An 18,581-nucleotide genomic window follows, 5' to 3' on the forward strand; every position below is an offset into this window, starting at 1 on the left:
ACATGTAAAAGCGTTTAACCTTAGTAAATCAGCTCAAGCGGGGTGGGATTCTTTAAAGGCCTCCCCTATCTGCAACTCACAGTCAAAAGTTCAATATTTCTGTAAAGGAATTCAGCACCATTTGAAGAACAAGCAGGGGCAAGGATAAGAGAAATCTGGATAAATAGACAAGGGGGTAATACAGAATGAGAGGAAGGGTGAAAGGCAGGAATGATGGATGGGTGAGTGGGTGGATGAATGTGTTGCTAGATGGGTGAGTGGGTGAAAGGGTGAGTGGATGGATAGGTCGATGGACTGGTGAAAGGATAGTAGAATAAAGGGATGGATAGATGGGGTAAATGGGTGAACAGACGAAAGGGTGGCAGAGTAAGGGATGGATTGTCAAGTGGGTGAAAAAGATGAATGAATGGATGGCCCAGTGGATGTATCGATGTATGAATAACAAAATGGATGGATGAATGAATTGATGAATGGTTTCAGAGTGTAAGGATGGATGGGACAGTGAATGGCCAGATGGCAGAGTGGATGGTAGATTGGATGGATAGATGAATGGATGACAGAGCGGATGGAAGGCAGAGCAACTGGATCGCAGAACAGATGAATGAATGGCTGGCAGAGTGGGTGGATGGCAAGGCATGTGGGTGACAGAGAAGATGGATGGCAGAGTAGATAGCTGGAAGGATGGAAGAATGGAAGAATGGATAGATGGATGAATGGCAGAGTGGATACATGGATGGGATGTGGAAAAATTGACCGATGGAGGAAAGAATGAATGGGTGGCCGGATGTAAAGATAAAATAGTGGATATTAGCTGGTGGATGGAAAGTGAAATGATGAACGGGTAGATGTTTGGACCGAAGAGACAAAGGAACTCTTCTAGGGAGGGTTGGGCTCACATGTTTCGCTCGCTTAGTGACACTAAAGCTTTAGTTGAAAGTGGGAGGTATTTTAATTCTCTGTCTACTCCCTTGCCTGCACGGTCCACAAACAGAAAACTGACAACACTTTCAGCCTTTGGAACGCAGCGGGTGGTTGGGCCTCTGTACTGTCTTCAGTCCTCTCCCTTTGCTGGTTTTCAGATGTGAGCAGCGCTGCACTACTCCTCAGGGACGTCAGGAGTGTGTGTGCACGCTGAGTGACTGCCAGGTGTTCCTGATTTTCTGGGACAGTCCTACTTTTTTTCTCACCTGAACTGGTAAATTTAAAAACAAAAATCAATACGTGTCTCCGTTTTCAGAGGATAAACTGAACACCAATGATAACAACTTTTCATATGTTTCAGTGTAAGATTAGCTATTGGCCCATTTCAGAAAGCAGAGGAATTAACACAGATGTGTTCAAAGTTGTGTTTAATTTCCCCTAGGGCAGTTGTTCCAAACCTGTGGTCCGGGGACACCTGGGGGTCTGGGAAGCCTCCTCAGGGGGTCCGCGACTGCTTGGAAAATTAAATAATATTAGCAGATTAGGTCCCCAGCTTTCAGTAATGACTCAGTGGGAGGGTCTCCGGATTCCAATAATGATTCAGTTGGGGGCCCTGGGTTCCAGTAATGATAAAGTGGGGGTCCATGAAAGTCAAAAGGTTGGGGACCACTGCCCTAGGGCCTCTTTGCTTTCTGTTTGGTGAACGATGTCAGGTAAGTGATTATGTGCCCCTTGGTTCATGTAAAATTGTATTCCTGCTGCTATATTTGTAGAGTGTCACAAGTTTTTTTTTTTTAAATATGGTATTCTAGTCAGTAAGGTCAGCGGATACCTGTGATTTTGAGACGAGCACACATTGAGAATGAAGTACGGGTCCTTGCTGCACTGATTTACCAGCACTGTGATCATTAAATGGTCTTTAGTACATGATATCACGCCTGCTGGCACTGCACTCTCGATTCTGCCTGCCAACCTTGCTACTCACTTTGCGAAAGTGTCACTCAAAGTATCACACTTGAAGTACGCAAATGTCACACATAAGCGCACACCACCAGTGCAAATTTCGCACAAAGGCATACTGAAACGTGGCAGCTATGATCATCTCACTTAGAGTCGGGCTAGAACGGAGTCGGTGTCGAGGTGTGCGTATCCTTGATAGACTTACAAAAAGCGCAGGACAAAGTATTCGTCGTTTCATACATGGGGTATACAACATGTGCCACCATCATTTTTCGCAGGCCTGTTAACAAAAGTTACTTTAGTCACAGAGAAGAGCCCGCTCGCAAGTGCTCACAGTTAATAAGAGTTGAACACTGCATTGGCAACCTTTAGCCCCTGTGGCGGTAAAGTAGGGAGCTATTCCTTCCTGGGATGGTACCCTAGGCTCCTCCTAGCAGGCAGCTCCGCCCCTAAAGACATGGGCGGGGCCCCATGAGCGCGGGGCTCCTTTACATCTGAAACCTAATGCAGCGCAGTTGTTAAACGAAGAACTGCCATCCTGATCTGCGAGGGTGAGTTTCTCCGAAGGGGTCATCTTTCTCTCTCAGGGGACAGGTAGGGTCCCTGTACAGCGGGTATCAGAGGGGTTTTGCAGGAAGAAGAGGTGAGTTGTCCTTAGGCACTTCTGCCTTGCACGTATTTCGTGGTTTGCATCCTTGAGCATGTGGTCTGCCCGGTTCCCAAGACTCATGAATGAAATGCAATTAGCCGGTGAGGTGAAAACTAGGAGGCTTCTCTATGAACATTCGGAGCCCTTCCCCTCTGTAGCACGCGGAAATCTACTTGTGGGTATATCTCCAGAGGCATAACTAATAACGAACTCATCAGTACACATGCATCCTGCCCCTCCCCCACACACCCAATAACAAACTCTCAACAGAGAGTTTTAAACTTTGTAGAAAATACGTTCATTGCAGTAAAAGCGTTCCGAGTGAACCACGGTTCTCTGTCTTAAACGTAAAGCATGTGCCAAAAATGGGTGCTTTCGACTAGAGTTCAAGGAGTTTTTCGTGTTATATTTCTTTGCTGATATTTGAAGTGACAGAGGGTGATGCAATCGGCGTCACTGACCTTACACCCTGTGCAACATTAAATCATCCTGGGGAAGGACACAGCCAAAGTGTAACCCATGTGCTGTTTTTGGAAAACAGGGTCAAGGAACCTTAGGTCAAGCTGGGGAAATATAGTCCGGCCATGACCTTTCGCATTGTTTATGCTTCTCGTAGACACGTCTGCCGGTGGAGGATCGTTAGTCACGTAACTAAACCGCTTCTCGATTAGGCTGAAGACAAAGCAAACTCACTGCCAGCCATAAGCCCCTCACGTTGTAGCCTGCGACCATGAATAAGCGTTGTATAAATGTATATGCATGCATGCAGGTAAAATACAGCTCGCAGTCTTTAAATGACTTAGTTAAAACTTATCCTAATAAACTGTTTTCTCTACCCAAAAGCTACCACAGATAGCTAAATAGTTCAACCAAGAAGAAATAAGTATAGAAAATAAATTATACTGTTATGATCACAAAGATTGGCCTATATTCATTTTTCCCCAATAAAGCAATTATATTTCTTACATATCCTTCGTGAGAATAATCTTGTAACAAAGTCATTTTTAGAAAGCAGCACTACAAGTGTATATCATTAGCCTATCCTTAGGCCCAACATATATAGTAGACTATTTCTTGCTTTATAACATTCTTTGGCACTTCTTATTTTGACTAATTTACAAAGCGTGTCAATGCCCTTCCCTCAGAGCTCCATGAAGGGATTTTAGGCAAAAGAGCTGGAGCCCGATTAGCGAGCAGTTTGAAGAGCCTGATTAAAAAGGGAGGCGCCTCTATGCCGTTCCTTATACACTGGACGTGCTCACTGCTTCTTCATGTGATTTGCGGCATTTCACTTCTCTGGTGAAATTTGTACTGTTGCAGAGATGTTTTCTGTGGTGCAGGCAGGGCTTATTTTGTCAAAACAATAAGTGCCAGGGCCCTTCTCGGTAGGCCACTGCAGCCAGCACCACCTGTTGGCCCTGTTAGCTCTGCAAATGACAGTATCAGAACAACTAATTGTGACAGTTCAGACTAATACAAGCCTCTCAAAGTTGTAATAATTGTGTGAGCGGCAGCTACTGCTCCTTTTTAAAAATGTATATTGACTTATGAAACACTCATCTCAAGATTAGAAAGACAGTCCCACCATGTGGTGAGCTGTCTGTCACCAGGACCGGTGCCGGTATGAACAGTGCCTGTTTTTGAGGCACATTTCTTTAATGAAAAGGTCAGAGAAAACCAGGATAAATGAACTAGCAAACCTGCACAAACTTTCTAAAATCTCATACTTGAATGCAATACATTCGCACATTTTGGATTCATTATATAGGCAAATAGGTCGCCGTCCCAAACTGATGGAAATATAATGCCTTATAGTTTCAATTAAGCAAAATACGAGGCAAAGTGGACCGCACAAGTAACTGCAAACACCAAACGGCATTGGTTCTTCAGAATGTGGGCTAGAAATCAACATTGATATGCTAGATAAAATGTGCATATATGTAAGCAGGGCTACAATATAACGAGAGAACACTCTTGCTGATTTGCTGGAGTGGAATCAGTGCTGGAAATGAAAAAAAAATACTCTGGGATCTCATAAATTGGTATCAGAAATGGGGCGCGATCAAAAGGGGTGTAGTAAAAATGATTAGTCTGACAGTCAATTTATACATTCGTTTTTTTTTAACGCAGCTTCCAAACACTTTTTCAGCAAGGGCACATTGGATACTAACTCTGTACTGGCTTACTTAATGGGTCAGAAACAGACTGTATTTCAAAGTATCTTATGGGGTCAGGGCACCTGCTGCAGATGTCTTTGTGTACTCGAGCCGGTTCCAGAGTATAATAGTAGTAAGATAAATGAAGTGGCTAATGCATTCACTCTCGAGTTCTGTTTGTGGATTGGTCACAAGCTACAACCAAGATAACATAGCATAGAGGATTAAATAGCATATAAAATGCATGATACATATATGTATTGCTGATTTATATGCAGGGATCCCTGTGTTACGTGCAGGTAACACTTTGTAATTCTTTGTACATAACTTAGTGCGGTATATGTTTAGAATCTTGCTGCTTCGTCACAATCTTTTGTTATTCTCAGGCTTTTAAGCAGTGTTCTTTCGGTAGTAATAAACACTAAGAGTGTAATTACTGATACCTCTGGCATTCCTACACTGACTGCATATTTCTTACACACAGTTTTAAAAAACGACCTCTGCATCATAGTTTAGCTCTTAACCAGTTGGTAAGTAACGAGCTGTTTGTCATTGATCCCTATCATCGAGGTGGGTTAGGCATCTGCTAGCTCCCAGCCAAGATGAAAGCCAACCAAAGGGTGCTGATGGCCCTTTAAGTGTGGCATTTATGTTATTCCTAGCTGGAACTGGAAATAAGCGACTTCTTTGACCCCCTGCAGGTTGCTATTCTGGACGTAAAGCACACTAAGTGGGGATGCTGCTGAAAGTGTCTAAGCTTTGGCAAATTGCAGTGGGACACATTCAGCATGTTTCACTGGGGCTGGCGTGGATCTCAGGTCTTGCTAAAATCTAGTGTCTGGCTTGAATCTAAAACAATACTCAGTAATAGCTGCTGGGTCTAGCTGAACCCCATCTATTTCAGCACCGAGTGCAACCACAGCAAAGGTTTGCAGATTTAGGGTTTTGGGTCCCTAGAGCCTGTTGATGATACACAGTGAGTTTTTGGACTATAGGCCAGTAAACTGTTATTACTCATTGTGTTTTAAACCCAGTGTATTTTCAATACTAAGGATTTGGGATGCGTGGGTAAGTGTTTTATCACATAATGCTAAATGCATAAATTATGGGGCTCGTACAATGTTTGCAAAGTGTGCCATACGATGCAAACACAAATCTTAATATCTCAAGATATGTATGTACAATTTCATCTTTTCTCTTGTGTTAATGTTTCTTTCTAAAAAAAACAACAACAATACTTCTTTCAAGCAGGCTGTTAATGTCATTGTCTGCTGAGCTCATTCCATATCATAATAGCAAATATGTAATGGAAGCGCTAACGATTATTGTGCTCAAGACTGATGGGTGTATGGATTTTCTCTCTTTTAGCTCCTGAAACAAAATGGCTCCATCACCCATCACAGACTTGGGGTATACTCCTCCAGATGGTGGATGGGGTTGGGTGGTGGTCTTCGGAGCTTTCATTTCCATTGGATTCTCATATGCCTTTCCAAAAGCTATAACCATCTACTTCAAGGAAATCCAGGAGTTTTTCGGTACCTCTTATAGTGAAATTGCATGGGTGTCTTCCATTATGCTAGCCACTATGTATGGCGCTGGTAAGTGAAATAAAGTTTGTTTGCAAAGTTGGAAATAATGCTAGCAGTTAATGATTAATTTAGATATTCTGCCTCAGTGTTCATGCATAAATGTCCATTTTCGAGCTGTCTATGTTCTATTGATAAGTTGGCATTGCCATACAGTGGCAGCCAGAGGGGGAAGCTGTTTGCAGCAGATTGGTTTTGGAAAGAGTGAGATAGGAGGAACGTTTGGTTGGTGCATTGTAGTAAGTAAAACATTAGTCTCCAAGTGACAGGAATATTAATATAACGTAGGGTATCTTGTACTGTTGCTTAATGGTACAAACTGAAGACATTTCCCCTGATTCAGAAAGCCTTTTGTGCCTTCAACATCAGCTTAGGTGTGCATACTGCTTAATTTAAAACTTCTCCCACAATATTAATTTTTAAAAGTGATTCTGACTGAGTTGCTTTGGATCAGCTGTGGTCGCTTGAGGACAGTTCCTGACTTGCTTTTCTAGATGGGGTTTCCAAAGTCAAAGAAAGCATGAACAAATCCCTTCTGAGACCAGGAAGACCCTATGCGTAGTGTCCAGATAGGAAAGATGTTGGGTTTATAAGGAGGTGGGGGTTATGACACACCTTTTCAAAAGTATCTGTGCCCCCCATCTCCACAGACAAATGGCAATACCAGAATATTTTTCCACCATTACGGTGATGTTTGATTCCCAAAGGATATAAGCCAAAGAAACAGACTCCTAAATTTACATCCTTCAAGTAATGGATGACCGGTACAGCCTGGAAACAGCCCTGGATCAGGGGGGTTGGAACAGGGCCCACTGACCATGCTTACCTCCACCCTTGATGATTCCCTCTCTGCTCTTTCCAGCTCTCCTGTCCACCATATATCAATGCTCATGGGAGGGTTCAGCCTTCTGAGGCGGCATTTCCTTTCCAGGATGTCTCACCCAAGAACTGTGTAAGGAAGTTGTAATGGTGTACGTGGGAAACTGAGACTGTTGCTGATAGCGAGATTTTTTTTTACATTTCTTTTAAACTGAACATAAAAAAAATATTTTTCCAACTCTATTAATGATCGGCCTTGTTACGGCTGTAGTCTAAATTAAAAATTGTTTAAAATGAAAAGAATCAGTTGCACAGGAAGAACCCTCACCACTACAGTCACAATTGCAGAGCGTGTCCCTCCCTACAAATACCATATTCTGTTTTACTAATTGAAAGTTGTTAGTGTTTGTGGGAAAATGTGCGATCATCGAGTGCCAGAGACTAGCGTAAGCCATATTTTCTGAGTTGTGTATTGTAAAATAAGATACCTCTGTGATAGCAGAGGAGTGGAAATGTGTGGATTTTTGGAGGGTTTGAGAGATGTGGAGGGAATGACTGTGGCTGACAGTAAGAGCACATGTTTTCTGGAGCGATTTTGAGAGTCTCGGGTAGGTTGATAGCATCTGCAGAGAAGTTAATCACAAGAATGTTGAACATGATCAAAAGCAAAAGAGGCAACAAGTTCCACTGCCATTAAGCCATGCCCTCAGCCACGTGATTGAGCTACTAGCTGTGAGGAGCAGATCACACATTGGTCAATGATGTGTCTAAAGCCATCTTGGTGCTGGTGTCCTTCTGATCAAGGCTGAACCAATCATCACATAACGTGAAAAACTGCTCCTCTTCCTTACATCTTGCTCCCTTCTGTTTCTAGAGCATCATATACACAAAAGAATTTACTTGTGGAAATTGCAGTAGTAGATGTACTTATTATTTGCCGTACGTTTTCTAAATATATGTACACGTAGGCACGCATAAATTATAAATATTTAAATATAATTGTAAGGAGATGCCTTTTTTGAATGATCACCCCCCCCAGATTTTAGACTGGTTCTCCTAGTTTTTCAACTCTGCAGTCCAGGTCCCAGTTCATGTGGTCTCTGACCCCACAAAAATATGTACTATTGGCTAATACTCCATTGGCATCTTTAACCTACCTATAAGTCTCTAGTATATGGCACTCGGTGCACCAAGGGCCAGTAATTTAAATGTCACCAGCGTCCTCAGCACTTATTGTGCCACCACTACAGTGAGAGAGTGAAACCGTGACTCTAGGCCTGCCACTGCAGCCTAGTCATGGAGCTTTTAAACTACCAATTCAGCTTGGCAAAATAACCCTTTTGGCAAGCCCAAACTTCCCTTTTTAATATTTATAAATCAATGCTAAAGTAGGCCTTTAAAAAGCCCACAAGGCAAGATGAAGAATATTAACAAGAGGGCAAGATGAAGAACATTAACAAGAGTGAAATGTTTATTTTATGCTTTACATGTCCAAATAGTGAAACTCTTCATTCTGATTTTACCTGTAGCATGCAAGGCATTCCCAATGACTAACTTGAGATTGCACTTTTACATTTGCAAAGTGCTACCTTCAGTGTGGGAATACCTAAAGTAGGACTTTAAAGTATCAAATAATTGTCACATTAAGTCTGCAATATTGCTAAAGTCAGATTTAAAGGAAATGGTAATATAAAGGTGACTTTAGAAAGTCACAATTTTCTTGCCTAAAATTCCTAGTAGCTGTTATTATTTAATTCAGGCAGCTGTTATCTGAGACAGACTGCTGCCTTCCTGCCAGGAGTTGTGAATTGCTCCCAGGAAATGGAACAAAAAGCCTGTTGCTTGGAAGAGGTGTTAACGTCCACCTGACAGGATGGCCAGAGGGCTGGGCCCGTAGGTGGCACAGCTTCAAAAGCCTGTCACAGGCAAGTACAATTCACACTGTAGCCTGCCCTCTTCATTGTCTAGGCAGACAGGATGGCATCTGTCCCAGAGTGGGTTAAACCTGTTGCCAAACTGGTTTTCCAGGAGGTGTTTCTCATTATACTGGACACACATTAGGGATGTGCCCAGGGCTCTGACCAAGGTAACAAAAGATTCTGACATCTTGGATTTAGGCAGAGAGATGCACAATGGGATTAAGTAGTGCCAATCTCTTAGGAAGTGATGCAAGAGTATGTAGATTGCCTATAGGAAATTTACCCTCATTGGTTAGGGAGTCCTAACCACCTGCAAACTGGAGACTGGCATAAAAGTGGCACCCCTGGATACCAGCCTCAGAACACTACTGGACTTGGAAAAAACAGAAGGAGGACTTCATCTACGAACCCATGGACCTCAGAAAGAAACACTGGAGATAGGAGGACTGCACCTGTTGAACCAAAGATAGGACTTAGGAGAGAAGGGCTGATCCTGCTCTTAACCTCCTTGAGAGAGATCCCAAGGGCTGGACCTACACCCACTTCTGTCTAGAACCAGAGGATGGACTCCAAAGGTTGGTTGACTTGCCTCCTGTTAAGCTTTAGGAACACAAAAGACAAATAAGCCCTGCATCTGCAAGAGCCCAGGTGACCAGTTACAACTGGATTTCTCCTACATCCCACTGGTGCATTCTGGGAGATTGAGAAGAACTGCCACTTGTGAGCCTAGAGCTCAAAGATCGCTTTTTGTAAAAGAAAAAGGCTAACACTCAACTGTTAGCTCCCCATCGTCATCAAATCCTCTCTAGACAGCTGATTTTATTTTGCATCCACTAAAAAGGATAGCCTCGAATAGCCGTCGAAAACAAGGCTCTCATTGGTTCTCACCTGCCCACTGATATGGAGCCCAGCGCTGGATCTCAGCTTAAGAAGACCCACCAACAGCACCCTTTGATGAAGAAAAGAACCAGAAAACTTTCTAAGTGCAAAGGCAAAAGCTTGGCCAGGACTAACCCATCTTCTGTATCTGATTGGCACCCCATCGTGGTCAGTCTGAACCTTTCACTTTGGCCCACACCCCTGCGTTCAAGACTCGAAGACTATTGCTAAAAGTGAATAGCACTGATTTATGGTAGTTTTTGAGTAAAAAACATTGTTTTATAAAGTCATTTGAAAAAAAAATATATATACTACTTTTATAAATTGGAATGGGATTTTTATTATGTCTTGTTTTCTACTTATTGACTGTTTTGGTACATATGCATGTGTGACACATTTCCTTTTAAGTTAACCCTGAATTAAATCGGGCTTAACTTTAAAGAAACAAGTGCTTGCATGACACCACTACCCAGGTCTGAGCTAAGGTTTAAATAACGTAACCTAAATGGACCTGGTACAGAAGAGTGACATTATTACTTGGTCATGTCTCTCAAACGACCAAACTAATAATCCACTTTGTCACAATAATATATTGTGTTTGAATGATCAAACAACTTGAGGCAGATATTTAGGTAAACTCAATATTAGTAATTTAAGGATTAATTAAACCCATGATGGTTTCAGAAGGGACCCAAAGCAGATGAGTTTTTTATGTTATTCTATTAGCATTTACTCAGAGTTTCAAGTATTGGATAACAGCAGATTCTAAACTGAGAGATGAATGGAATTATATTGTGAATTGTGACTTGGTTCGGTATAAGGCTACAGACTGTTGTGGAAATGTAGAATCCAGATGAGTAGAAATCGCTACACCTTTATTTTCGGTAAAATTGATGAGGGAAACACTTCTTTTATGTTCATGACTACATTATTGATAGGACCATGGCAAGGCAACCTGGCATTTTAATTATTGTTCTGTTCCCAAAAAGTGTCTTTTCTGTTAGGCTATGAGTACTGGAAATTGATCTTAAAGTGAAAGTTAATTTAATAACATTATATATGAAGTGATTGTTCAGCTGTTTTTCCTCATGTAAGTTCCTGTATTCTCTTAGTTACAAGAGCTTATCTGTTGGCATGGCCTTTAGTGCACAATAAACTGATGAATAAAAATGCTTACCTGTTTGATTCAGTTTCCATTTTAAGCAGAACGAAATTAAATATGAGGTTAATTCATAAAGTAGGGTGCAGTGCCAATCTTAACTGTATAATATGTTCTATGTAGTATTTGCCTCTGCGATGATTTCTAACTTGCTGCAGTAATTTGGGCTACTGGGGAAACCTGGTTAGGCTGGTTAGTTTGATGATGCTATTTCAATATTAGAATTTGATACACGTTTATAAGTAGACTAGTGCATCTACAAAAAAGTGATTTGTAGTTCCCAGCAAATATTTTTATATTCAGTAGGATCCAGTTAGCAAGTTTGGCTACCTAAACTCTCTAGAGGCATTCCGATTGCCCACAAATCCTGTGCATTTAATAAAAGCTGTTTGTTTTCCTGTTTTCTGTGTTATTTATTTATTTTAATTTAATTGTTACTGCTACAAGCCTTACAATAATATAAAACAGTATACATGGGCAATAAAAAGACTTAGATTACATATACACTTAGTCGTAATTAAAAGAATCATAATAGCAGAAAACAACTCCGCCCGAACAGTTCATTAATCATAAAAACCGCATGCATCTATGCAAGTACGGGCCCACCATTCATAACTATAAGAGAAAGCAAACCCCCATTTATACCAGGGCCTTTACAGGGGGGGACCCATAGAGAAAGTGCTTGTGCACATAGCAATTAGTATTAACAACAATAATTTTTATTGCAGCAGAGCATAAAAATAAGGGGAAAGGCAGCCCCATTTATACTGGAGGGAGCAGCAATTCTGTCTCTCAAACACCAAACCGAGCCTTATAAGATCGTATAATGCGACCAACCCTAATTTAGCTGGTAGCTCCCTCAAACAGGGCCAGGCAGCCCATATCTATGAAACTACCAGATTGTGTGCACTGATATTACCAGGCATAGCACCAAGTGCTAATGCAGCTTTAGTACAGTTTGCTCCACTAGATTTGAAAAGGGGGTGGAGCCACAGATGTCACGCCACATCAAATTTCCTACAGAACAGAGTGAAGTGGGCGACACTGTCTACCTCCCCAGGACTACATTTGCAATACTTCAGTCCTGCCGCCAATCTACGGGATAGCCCCAGATAGCCTCTTAGAGGCAGCACACCCAACCTATATTTTATGTACAGAGTCCGCTTCAATTCAGGGTACAACAGATCCAGGTAATGTGAAGGGGCAGGGTCATAGAGATTATTAAAATAGTAACTTATAATTGAATCGGGCCTGAGTTCCTGGTGAACCTCATCTTATTGAATTCTCGATACCAGTCTCTAACCTGGCCAGCAGTGTCTTGATTGACTCTGCCCGGATCCGCCCAAAGAGCCTCTAATCGTAGGAGGTTCCCTAAGGTCTTTTTGACATGTGTCCCCCACAAGCACTCCCCAGGTCTACCACTCGAAATGACGTCTTCGAGAATTTCCAGATACAATGATGCCGTGGGGTTGCATACTAACCTTACCCAGTACAATATTGGCTGTAAGGCTGCTATCAGCACCAGGCTAAGTTCTACAAAGAAAGCCTTCAAGGTGGTTCCCCGCCCTAGCCCCAATAAGTTTCTCAAATGTTGTTCTCAGTTATTTGCAGCATGCTAGTATTTACATATCCCCATAGCTCTAGCCCCGTAGAGTGCCACAGCCACTGCTTTTTGGGCATATATTTTCAGTTTGGTATGGATACTTCTAGCTCCAACCTTATGCTTGAACTTCAGTATTGGCCCCGCTGCTTGCTTAAGTACTATTTCTGTCTTCCACACCTGACTATCCCAATTTAAATTGCCTGAAAACCGCACACCCAGATACTCAAAGTGCTTGGTGCCCTCAATTGGTACATCATTGATCGTTAGTTGTCGCCGAAGTCTAGGAGATAGTAGCAAGGTCACCCCCAGGGTCTTACTACAGTTGATGGCCAGTGATTTTTCCTTGTAGTATTTAACCGAGCAGCCTATGGGCTGTGCTTTTTGTGCATGCCATAAGTACAGCATCGTCCACAAATAGTAATATTGGGACCCTCCTGCCTGCCACTACAGGGACATCTCGCTGTTCTGCTAGGAGGTAGTGGACCACGTCATTCAGAAAAAGACTGAAGAGTGGAGGTGCCAAGACACAGCCTTGCTGGACACCTTTTGTACCTGGAAGGGATCTGTACGCTCCCCACCCATCCCATATCTCACTCTGGCCATGTTATCGGGGTGCAGTGACACTCTAGCTTTTACTAGGGAAGTATCAACCGCTGAGCCCAGCAATGACCTCCATAGTTTGCCCCTGTCCACCGAATCAAAGACAGCTTTCAGGTCTATGAAAACCAGATACAGTGAGGACCTCCTAATTACTGTGAATTTGTATGAGATCAAGTAGAGTCAAATGGCTTGATCGATAGTTCCCACCGAGTCCGAAAGCCAGCTTGTACTTCTGTTAGCACACCCTGGGCATCGACCCACCCCTGGAGGCGATTAAGCAAAACGTTTCCTAGAATCTTCCTGGCTCCATTGAGAAGAGAGATAGGCAGATAATAAGCGAGACAGCCTTGATCGCCCTTCTTGTAGATCGAGACAATAGTGGCAGAGCGCCAGGACTGTGGAGCTGCGTGCCTATCGATGGCTGCATGGAACACCTTTTTTAGGACTCTAACCCAGTAATAGGGTGCCTCACAATAAAGGTCCACAGGCACCAGGTCGGGGGCTGGGAGCCTTGTGCTTCTTCATTGCTCCCAGCGCTCTAAGTTTTCTTTGTTGATAATAGCTAGCCTACAGGGTGGCCCTGAAGACAGAGAGGAGTTAGACAGAGAGCAAAACATGCCACAACTTCATATTGTAGAATACTTGTTCTAATGCAACTCTACAACCCTTCTAATGAAGCCATATCAATCGTTAAATGCCCTTTAACTGAGGTATGACCTGAGACTTTTTCCTGTGGTCCCTTTTTTCTTACAGTGACTTGAAATACAGTGGACAGCTACATTTCACCAGAGGTCTTCAAATGCCTGCTCCAAACTTATGAAATGTCTCCAGTCCCATATGTGTTCCACACTCTTTCTGCACATTATTGCCACTGCCAATGGTGGCACAATTTTGCAGTAAACGCACTGTCATGGAACTTAAATCAGTAATCCTTTTCACTCTACAGTACTGACAAATCTCCTCCTTTTGGATTCCTGCTGCTTTGAGACAATTTTAAATTCTCTGGCACTTCTTGTTGTTCTTAATGGCCAGTCTCATCTTAGAAGTTCGGGAGAGCAATCTTTTCTTACTTATATTCTTCATAAAGAAGATATGACGAGATGACATGCTTTCATGTAATAAACATATTAAAAATTGTGCCTTCATGTCAAGAGAATGTGTTGTATGAATCAATGGCAAATAACTATATTGAGCAACTTCTTGCGTACAAAATAATCCTCCTCTTAATGTTTAGTAGTGGTGTAGGTATATTATTAGGATTTTATGGCAATGATGCAGAGATTGCTGATACCTGACTCTTGGATCTGTAAGAGCCGCCCATGAATTATAATAGGGGTACTTCTTTTTGTCTCCTTATGATCAGAGGTCATGTTCTGCTATAGAGTAATTTACATGAAACCTAGAGTACAAGTACAGGGGTACAAGTACAGGGGTATCCCTACTCTCATGCACCTTGCTTGACAAAAGAAAATGGCCCTCATTAGGAGTGTGCCTTGTCGTGGTGCAGAGATAGCAGACACTTGCTGGTATCTCTGCACCATATTTCAACAATTACACATTCTCTCCCCGGAAAAGGGAATAACTACAGTAATACAAGTTCCTTTTATGTACCTTTTGCCTGATTCCGGGGAGAAAACTGATGACTTTTCCCACCTTCTCTAAGCAGGCAGACAGTGTCGGTACCAGGGGCTTTGGAGGGTGGGATGGTGTCAGGGGAGGGGGGCTAAGAGCGTCAGGGCAAGCTTCATCCTGTCCGGGGAGAGCATTTTCGGCTCCTCCTGTGCTGCTGCAGGTGTTCAGTAGGCGCTGCGCTGTCATCCTGTCCACATCCCTTCCCACTTGAGCATGTAAACTGGAGTTTACAGACCTGATAATTCTGGGCCTGGAGACACTTGGGATGGAGATTGGTGGAATTTCACCCGGTTTATGGATCTAGGTGAATTCCCCCCACTTAAATTGAGGGCCTAAGATTAATAGTGAAAAGTTAATTGTATTTCCAGTTAGTAAAAAGTCACCCATAAAAGTGCATAGTGCAATGGATACCCACTACAGTCATCTTTGTGCAATCTGCAGATAACAGGTTTAAATAATATTTGGGCAACTAATTTGTAGTGGGACTTTCAATATTATCTTTATAGTGCTGCAACTTAACTGTATTTATTAATTTATAAAGGATTAAAGCATCATTTTTTCTTGCCTCAATCAGTCACATTAAATATGTTGTGACTGTGGCTTTTGTCCATATCCCCTGCACACAAGTGTCACAGGTCTATTGAAGGCCAATGTGCAATGGCAGTGAGATGGACTCCTTTACATGTTTGGGTCTCAAGATGGTGTCTCTAGGGTGGGACATCTTAGCCTGTCAGGGCTTGTCCCTCTCTGGGTGGACGAATTTTAAAGGGGCGCCATGCAACCAGTCATGACTGAGAATTCTAACACTGAATGTCTAAACTGGGCCATACAAAATGTGAATGACCCTTCCAACATACAATGACTACAGAGGACTGAACCAAACTCCCTCTCCATGTAGATTGTGAAGATCATTAATTTCCATTATTCTTTAATAAGCTCAGGAAACATACAAAGTGGTCTGTGTGCCAGAACTAAAACGAAGAGATTACGTTTGCCACTGCTTTTGTTGAATGGGCATTGCCAAGACAGAGTGACAAAACACATTAACAAAAGTGTTTTTATTTCCAAGTGTATGTGCACACTGGAAATATGTCTGCTATCCACAGCAAGTCCAATTCTGTCTGACCCCATTTGAAAGGCCAAGATGCAGGCAGGGGTGACTCTGCCTCCACTGTGGAAGTTTAGATCATTTGTCACTGATGTCCTGGAGCCCGCTCTATTATGACTCTGCAAACTGGACCAAGTATAACCACTTGCACACTTGACTTTTAGACTAGTGAGCAGTTACAGGGTACTCTGGACTTAGCCTGGGGGCTGTGCAAGCTTAGATCTCATCATTCAACCAACAGACCCAATAAAGTGAACGTCCAGCACAGTGCTTATCGTTGGATGAAACAAAGTACTTTAATCACACACAAAACACTTGGCACTTAAATAACTGTAGTCAGTGATCCTGGCCACTACACCCACCCATGCACATGCTACACATACCCTGTCCCATTTCAGTTTACTCCCAGGTGCAGTCCCTTGGTTCCCTAGGTTCCCCCTTACACTAATGAAGTGCAATCTCATAACCTACAGTTCATAAATACGCTCTCTCTTACCCTTTCTTGGGTTAGATGTGTTCTCTTTAGTCCTTTTCGCTGCTGCCATGTATCCAGAATAGCTTTTCACACTTGAAATAGCTTCGGAGAACAGATAAATCTTTATTGGAGTTCATTGGAGCCGGATGTGGGCCATATTCAGTAACACATTTTCCGAGTCTTTGCTAAGCCTTTCTCTCACTGTTATTGTGCAGGGTCATGTGAGGATGAGACAGAGGATCCTGCTACAGAGGCCTTGATGGCACAGCTTGGGTTGACTGTTCACCAGATGTAGCCCTGACATGTCCTTCAAAAAAACAGCAGCTGCTGTCATGCTTGGAACTTGGACAAATAGGCAGTTTGACCCTTCACTGGGCCTTCAGAAATCCAGCAGTTACAGCCCTGTCTGGTCCTTCAGCAAATTTACAGTTGCAATCCAGACTAGGCCTTCAGTATTATCGTTTCTGTAGGAACTAGAGTGAGTCTTTAAAGTCTGTTTCTTCCTGGCACCACACATCCACCATGGATGCACTAGACCTCGCTCCTTTTTGGACAATCTCTTTTGCTGGACGAGGCAGTCTCCTTTTAATTCTCGGTAGGCATGCAGGCTTCTAGTTGATTCAGGGCAAGTGCAAAGCTCCTTCAACAGGAAGTTCAGACTTCAAGTGATGTCTCCTCACCTTTGGGAGTCTGGCTAAAAGACAGTTACTAGCACTGGTTGCACAGTAGTCCTTTGAATATTCTACAGAGCACTCACTTCCTTAGTCATAGAGGACTTGGCACTTGAACAAAGTTGGGTGGTGTGTGTCCCAATTTTATACACAACTTGCAGACTGGGAATGTGGATCCAGTATTTGAAACTGTTGTTTCCAGACTGTTCTTCAGGCACAGCCTTTGTAGATCGATACTTTTCACCAGAGGTTGCACTGCGTCTTCCTCCACCAACAGAGGCACTAAGAGGTATGGGGTTTCTGCAAATGGCTGTCATCAGCCCAACTGAGAAAGTAATTGGGGTAAACTAGAAGGCAGGCCTCCTGCCTCAAGAATAAATGCAGCACTGTTACCACTTCAGTATCTGGATCTCCTCCCTTAAGCTGCAACAATGTGAGGAGTACTCTTCTACTGCTCTCAGCATCCAGGTCTGGGGTACCCAAAATAGATCTCCCTGGCTTCCATTGCTCTTGTCTCCTTACAGAACATGCATGTGCTATATTGGCTGCAGGCACAAACATACTTAACGCACCACATTGGATGTTAACACGAGGGTCTGGGAAAAGCCTACAGGCAGAGCTTTACACATTTGTGCCAGTAGGTCTCACCCCGAGTAACAGATATAAAACCCTGGTCCCACTATTAATTTCGTTAGCCATGTTATTCTGCCACCAGTGCTCTGTGCTCTAACCAGTGACAGACCGAGTAGTCCACTGTCGACAATGAGGGCACACTTGATATGCCCCTCCAGGTCAGAAGATAGATCCAGGTCGTTTCATAGTCGGGTAGTGGCCTAGGCCCCTGAGTACCTGCATAGATTAGAATGATGCCAGGGTAAAAAGAAAAGGCCAGGATACATGATATATATTCAGTTGGGAATTGAGGGCTGGGGAACCCTGCCACATACCAAGCAGGGGACGTTCCGTATACAACAATGGTGAAATGCAGCACATTTGCACAGTGCACTTCAAATTTACACCATTTAAAATCACATTCATTCACCACAAAATGCAAATTAAGGCTTGTCACTTTAAAATGACTGCACATATGTAAACTCACAGCCTTCTTGATTACTACTGTTATATTTTAAGATGGCTTGTACCACAGGGGTCGAAGGCTCTCTCTTGGGGTGAATGTTGCTTCCATTCAACCGACGGTCCAGGAAATCCAGTATTGCCTTTCAAGACAGTCATGGCACATCTGTTATAACTTTCTCCAATCCAGTTTTCAGCATCTTAGCAAAACTGCTCCCAATGCATTCTTACAGTCTGCCTCGCTCTGTTTAATTTCTATTGGAAAATGAGATATACTTGTGAATTTGCCGTTATTTGTTTTGTCGATTAGGGTTGCTGACAGACCATGAACTAGGAGCCCAAGTTTATAATTTTGGTTTAGACAGACATT

At 42.8% G+C, this 18,581-nt stretch overlaps 1 protein-coding gene across 2 annotated transcripts in view; it reads left to right on the forward strand.

The window, feature by feature from the left end:
* The first annotated feature begins 2,323 nt into the window (after window positions 1-2,323).
* LOC138259095 (monocarboxylate transporter 2-like) overlaps window positions 2,324-18,581 on the forward strand; it is a 102,980-nt gene continuing 86,722 nt past the window's right edge. The window contains exons 1-2 of one of the 2 annotated variants that reach the window (XM_069206574.1): window positions 2,324-2,432; window positions 6,055-6,284. In XM_069206574.1, the coding sequence (XP_069062675.1) occupies window positions 6,068-6,284 (217 nt within the window). In that variant the 5' untranslated portion in view covers window positions 2,324-2,432; window positions 6,055-6,067. The other variant, XM_069206575.1, reaches the window with a different exon arrangement.

The sequence above is a fragment of the Pleurodeles waltl genome, chromosome 9 (genome assembly GCF_031143425.1).
Source record: "Pleurodeles waltl isolate 20211129_DDA chromosome 9, aPleWal1.hap1.20221129, whole genome shotgun sequence".
Lineage (NCBI taxonomy): Eukaryota > Metazoa > Chordata > Amphibia > Caudata > Salamandridae > Pleurodeles > Pleurodeles waltl.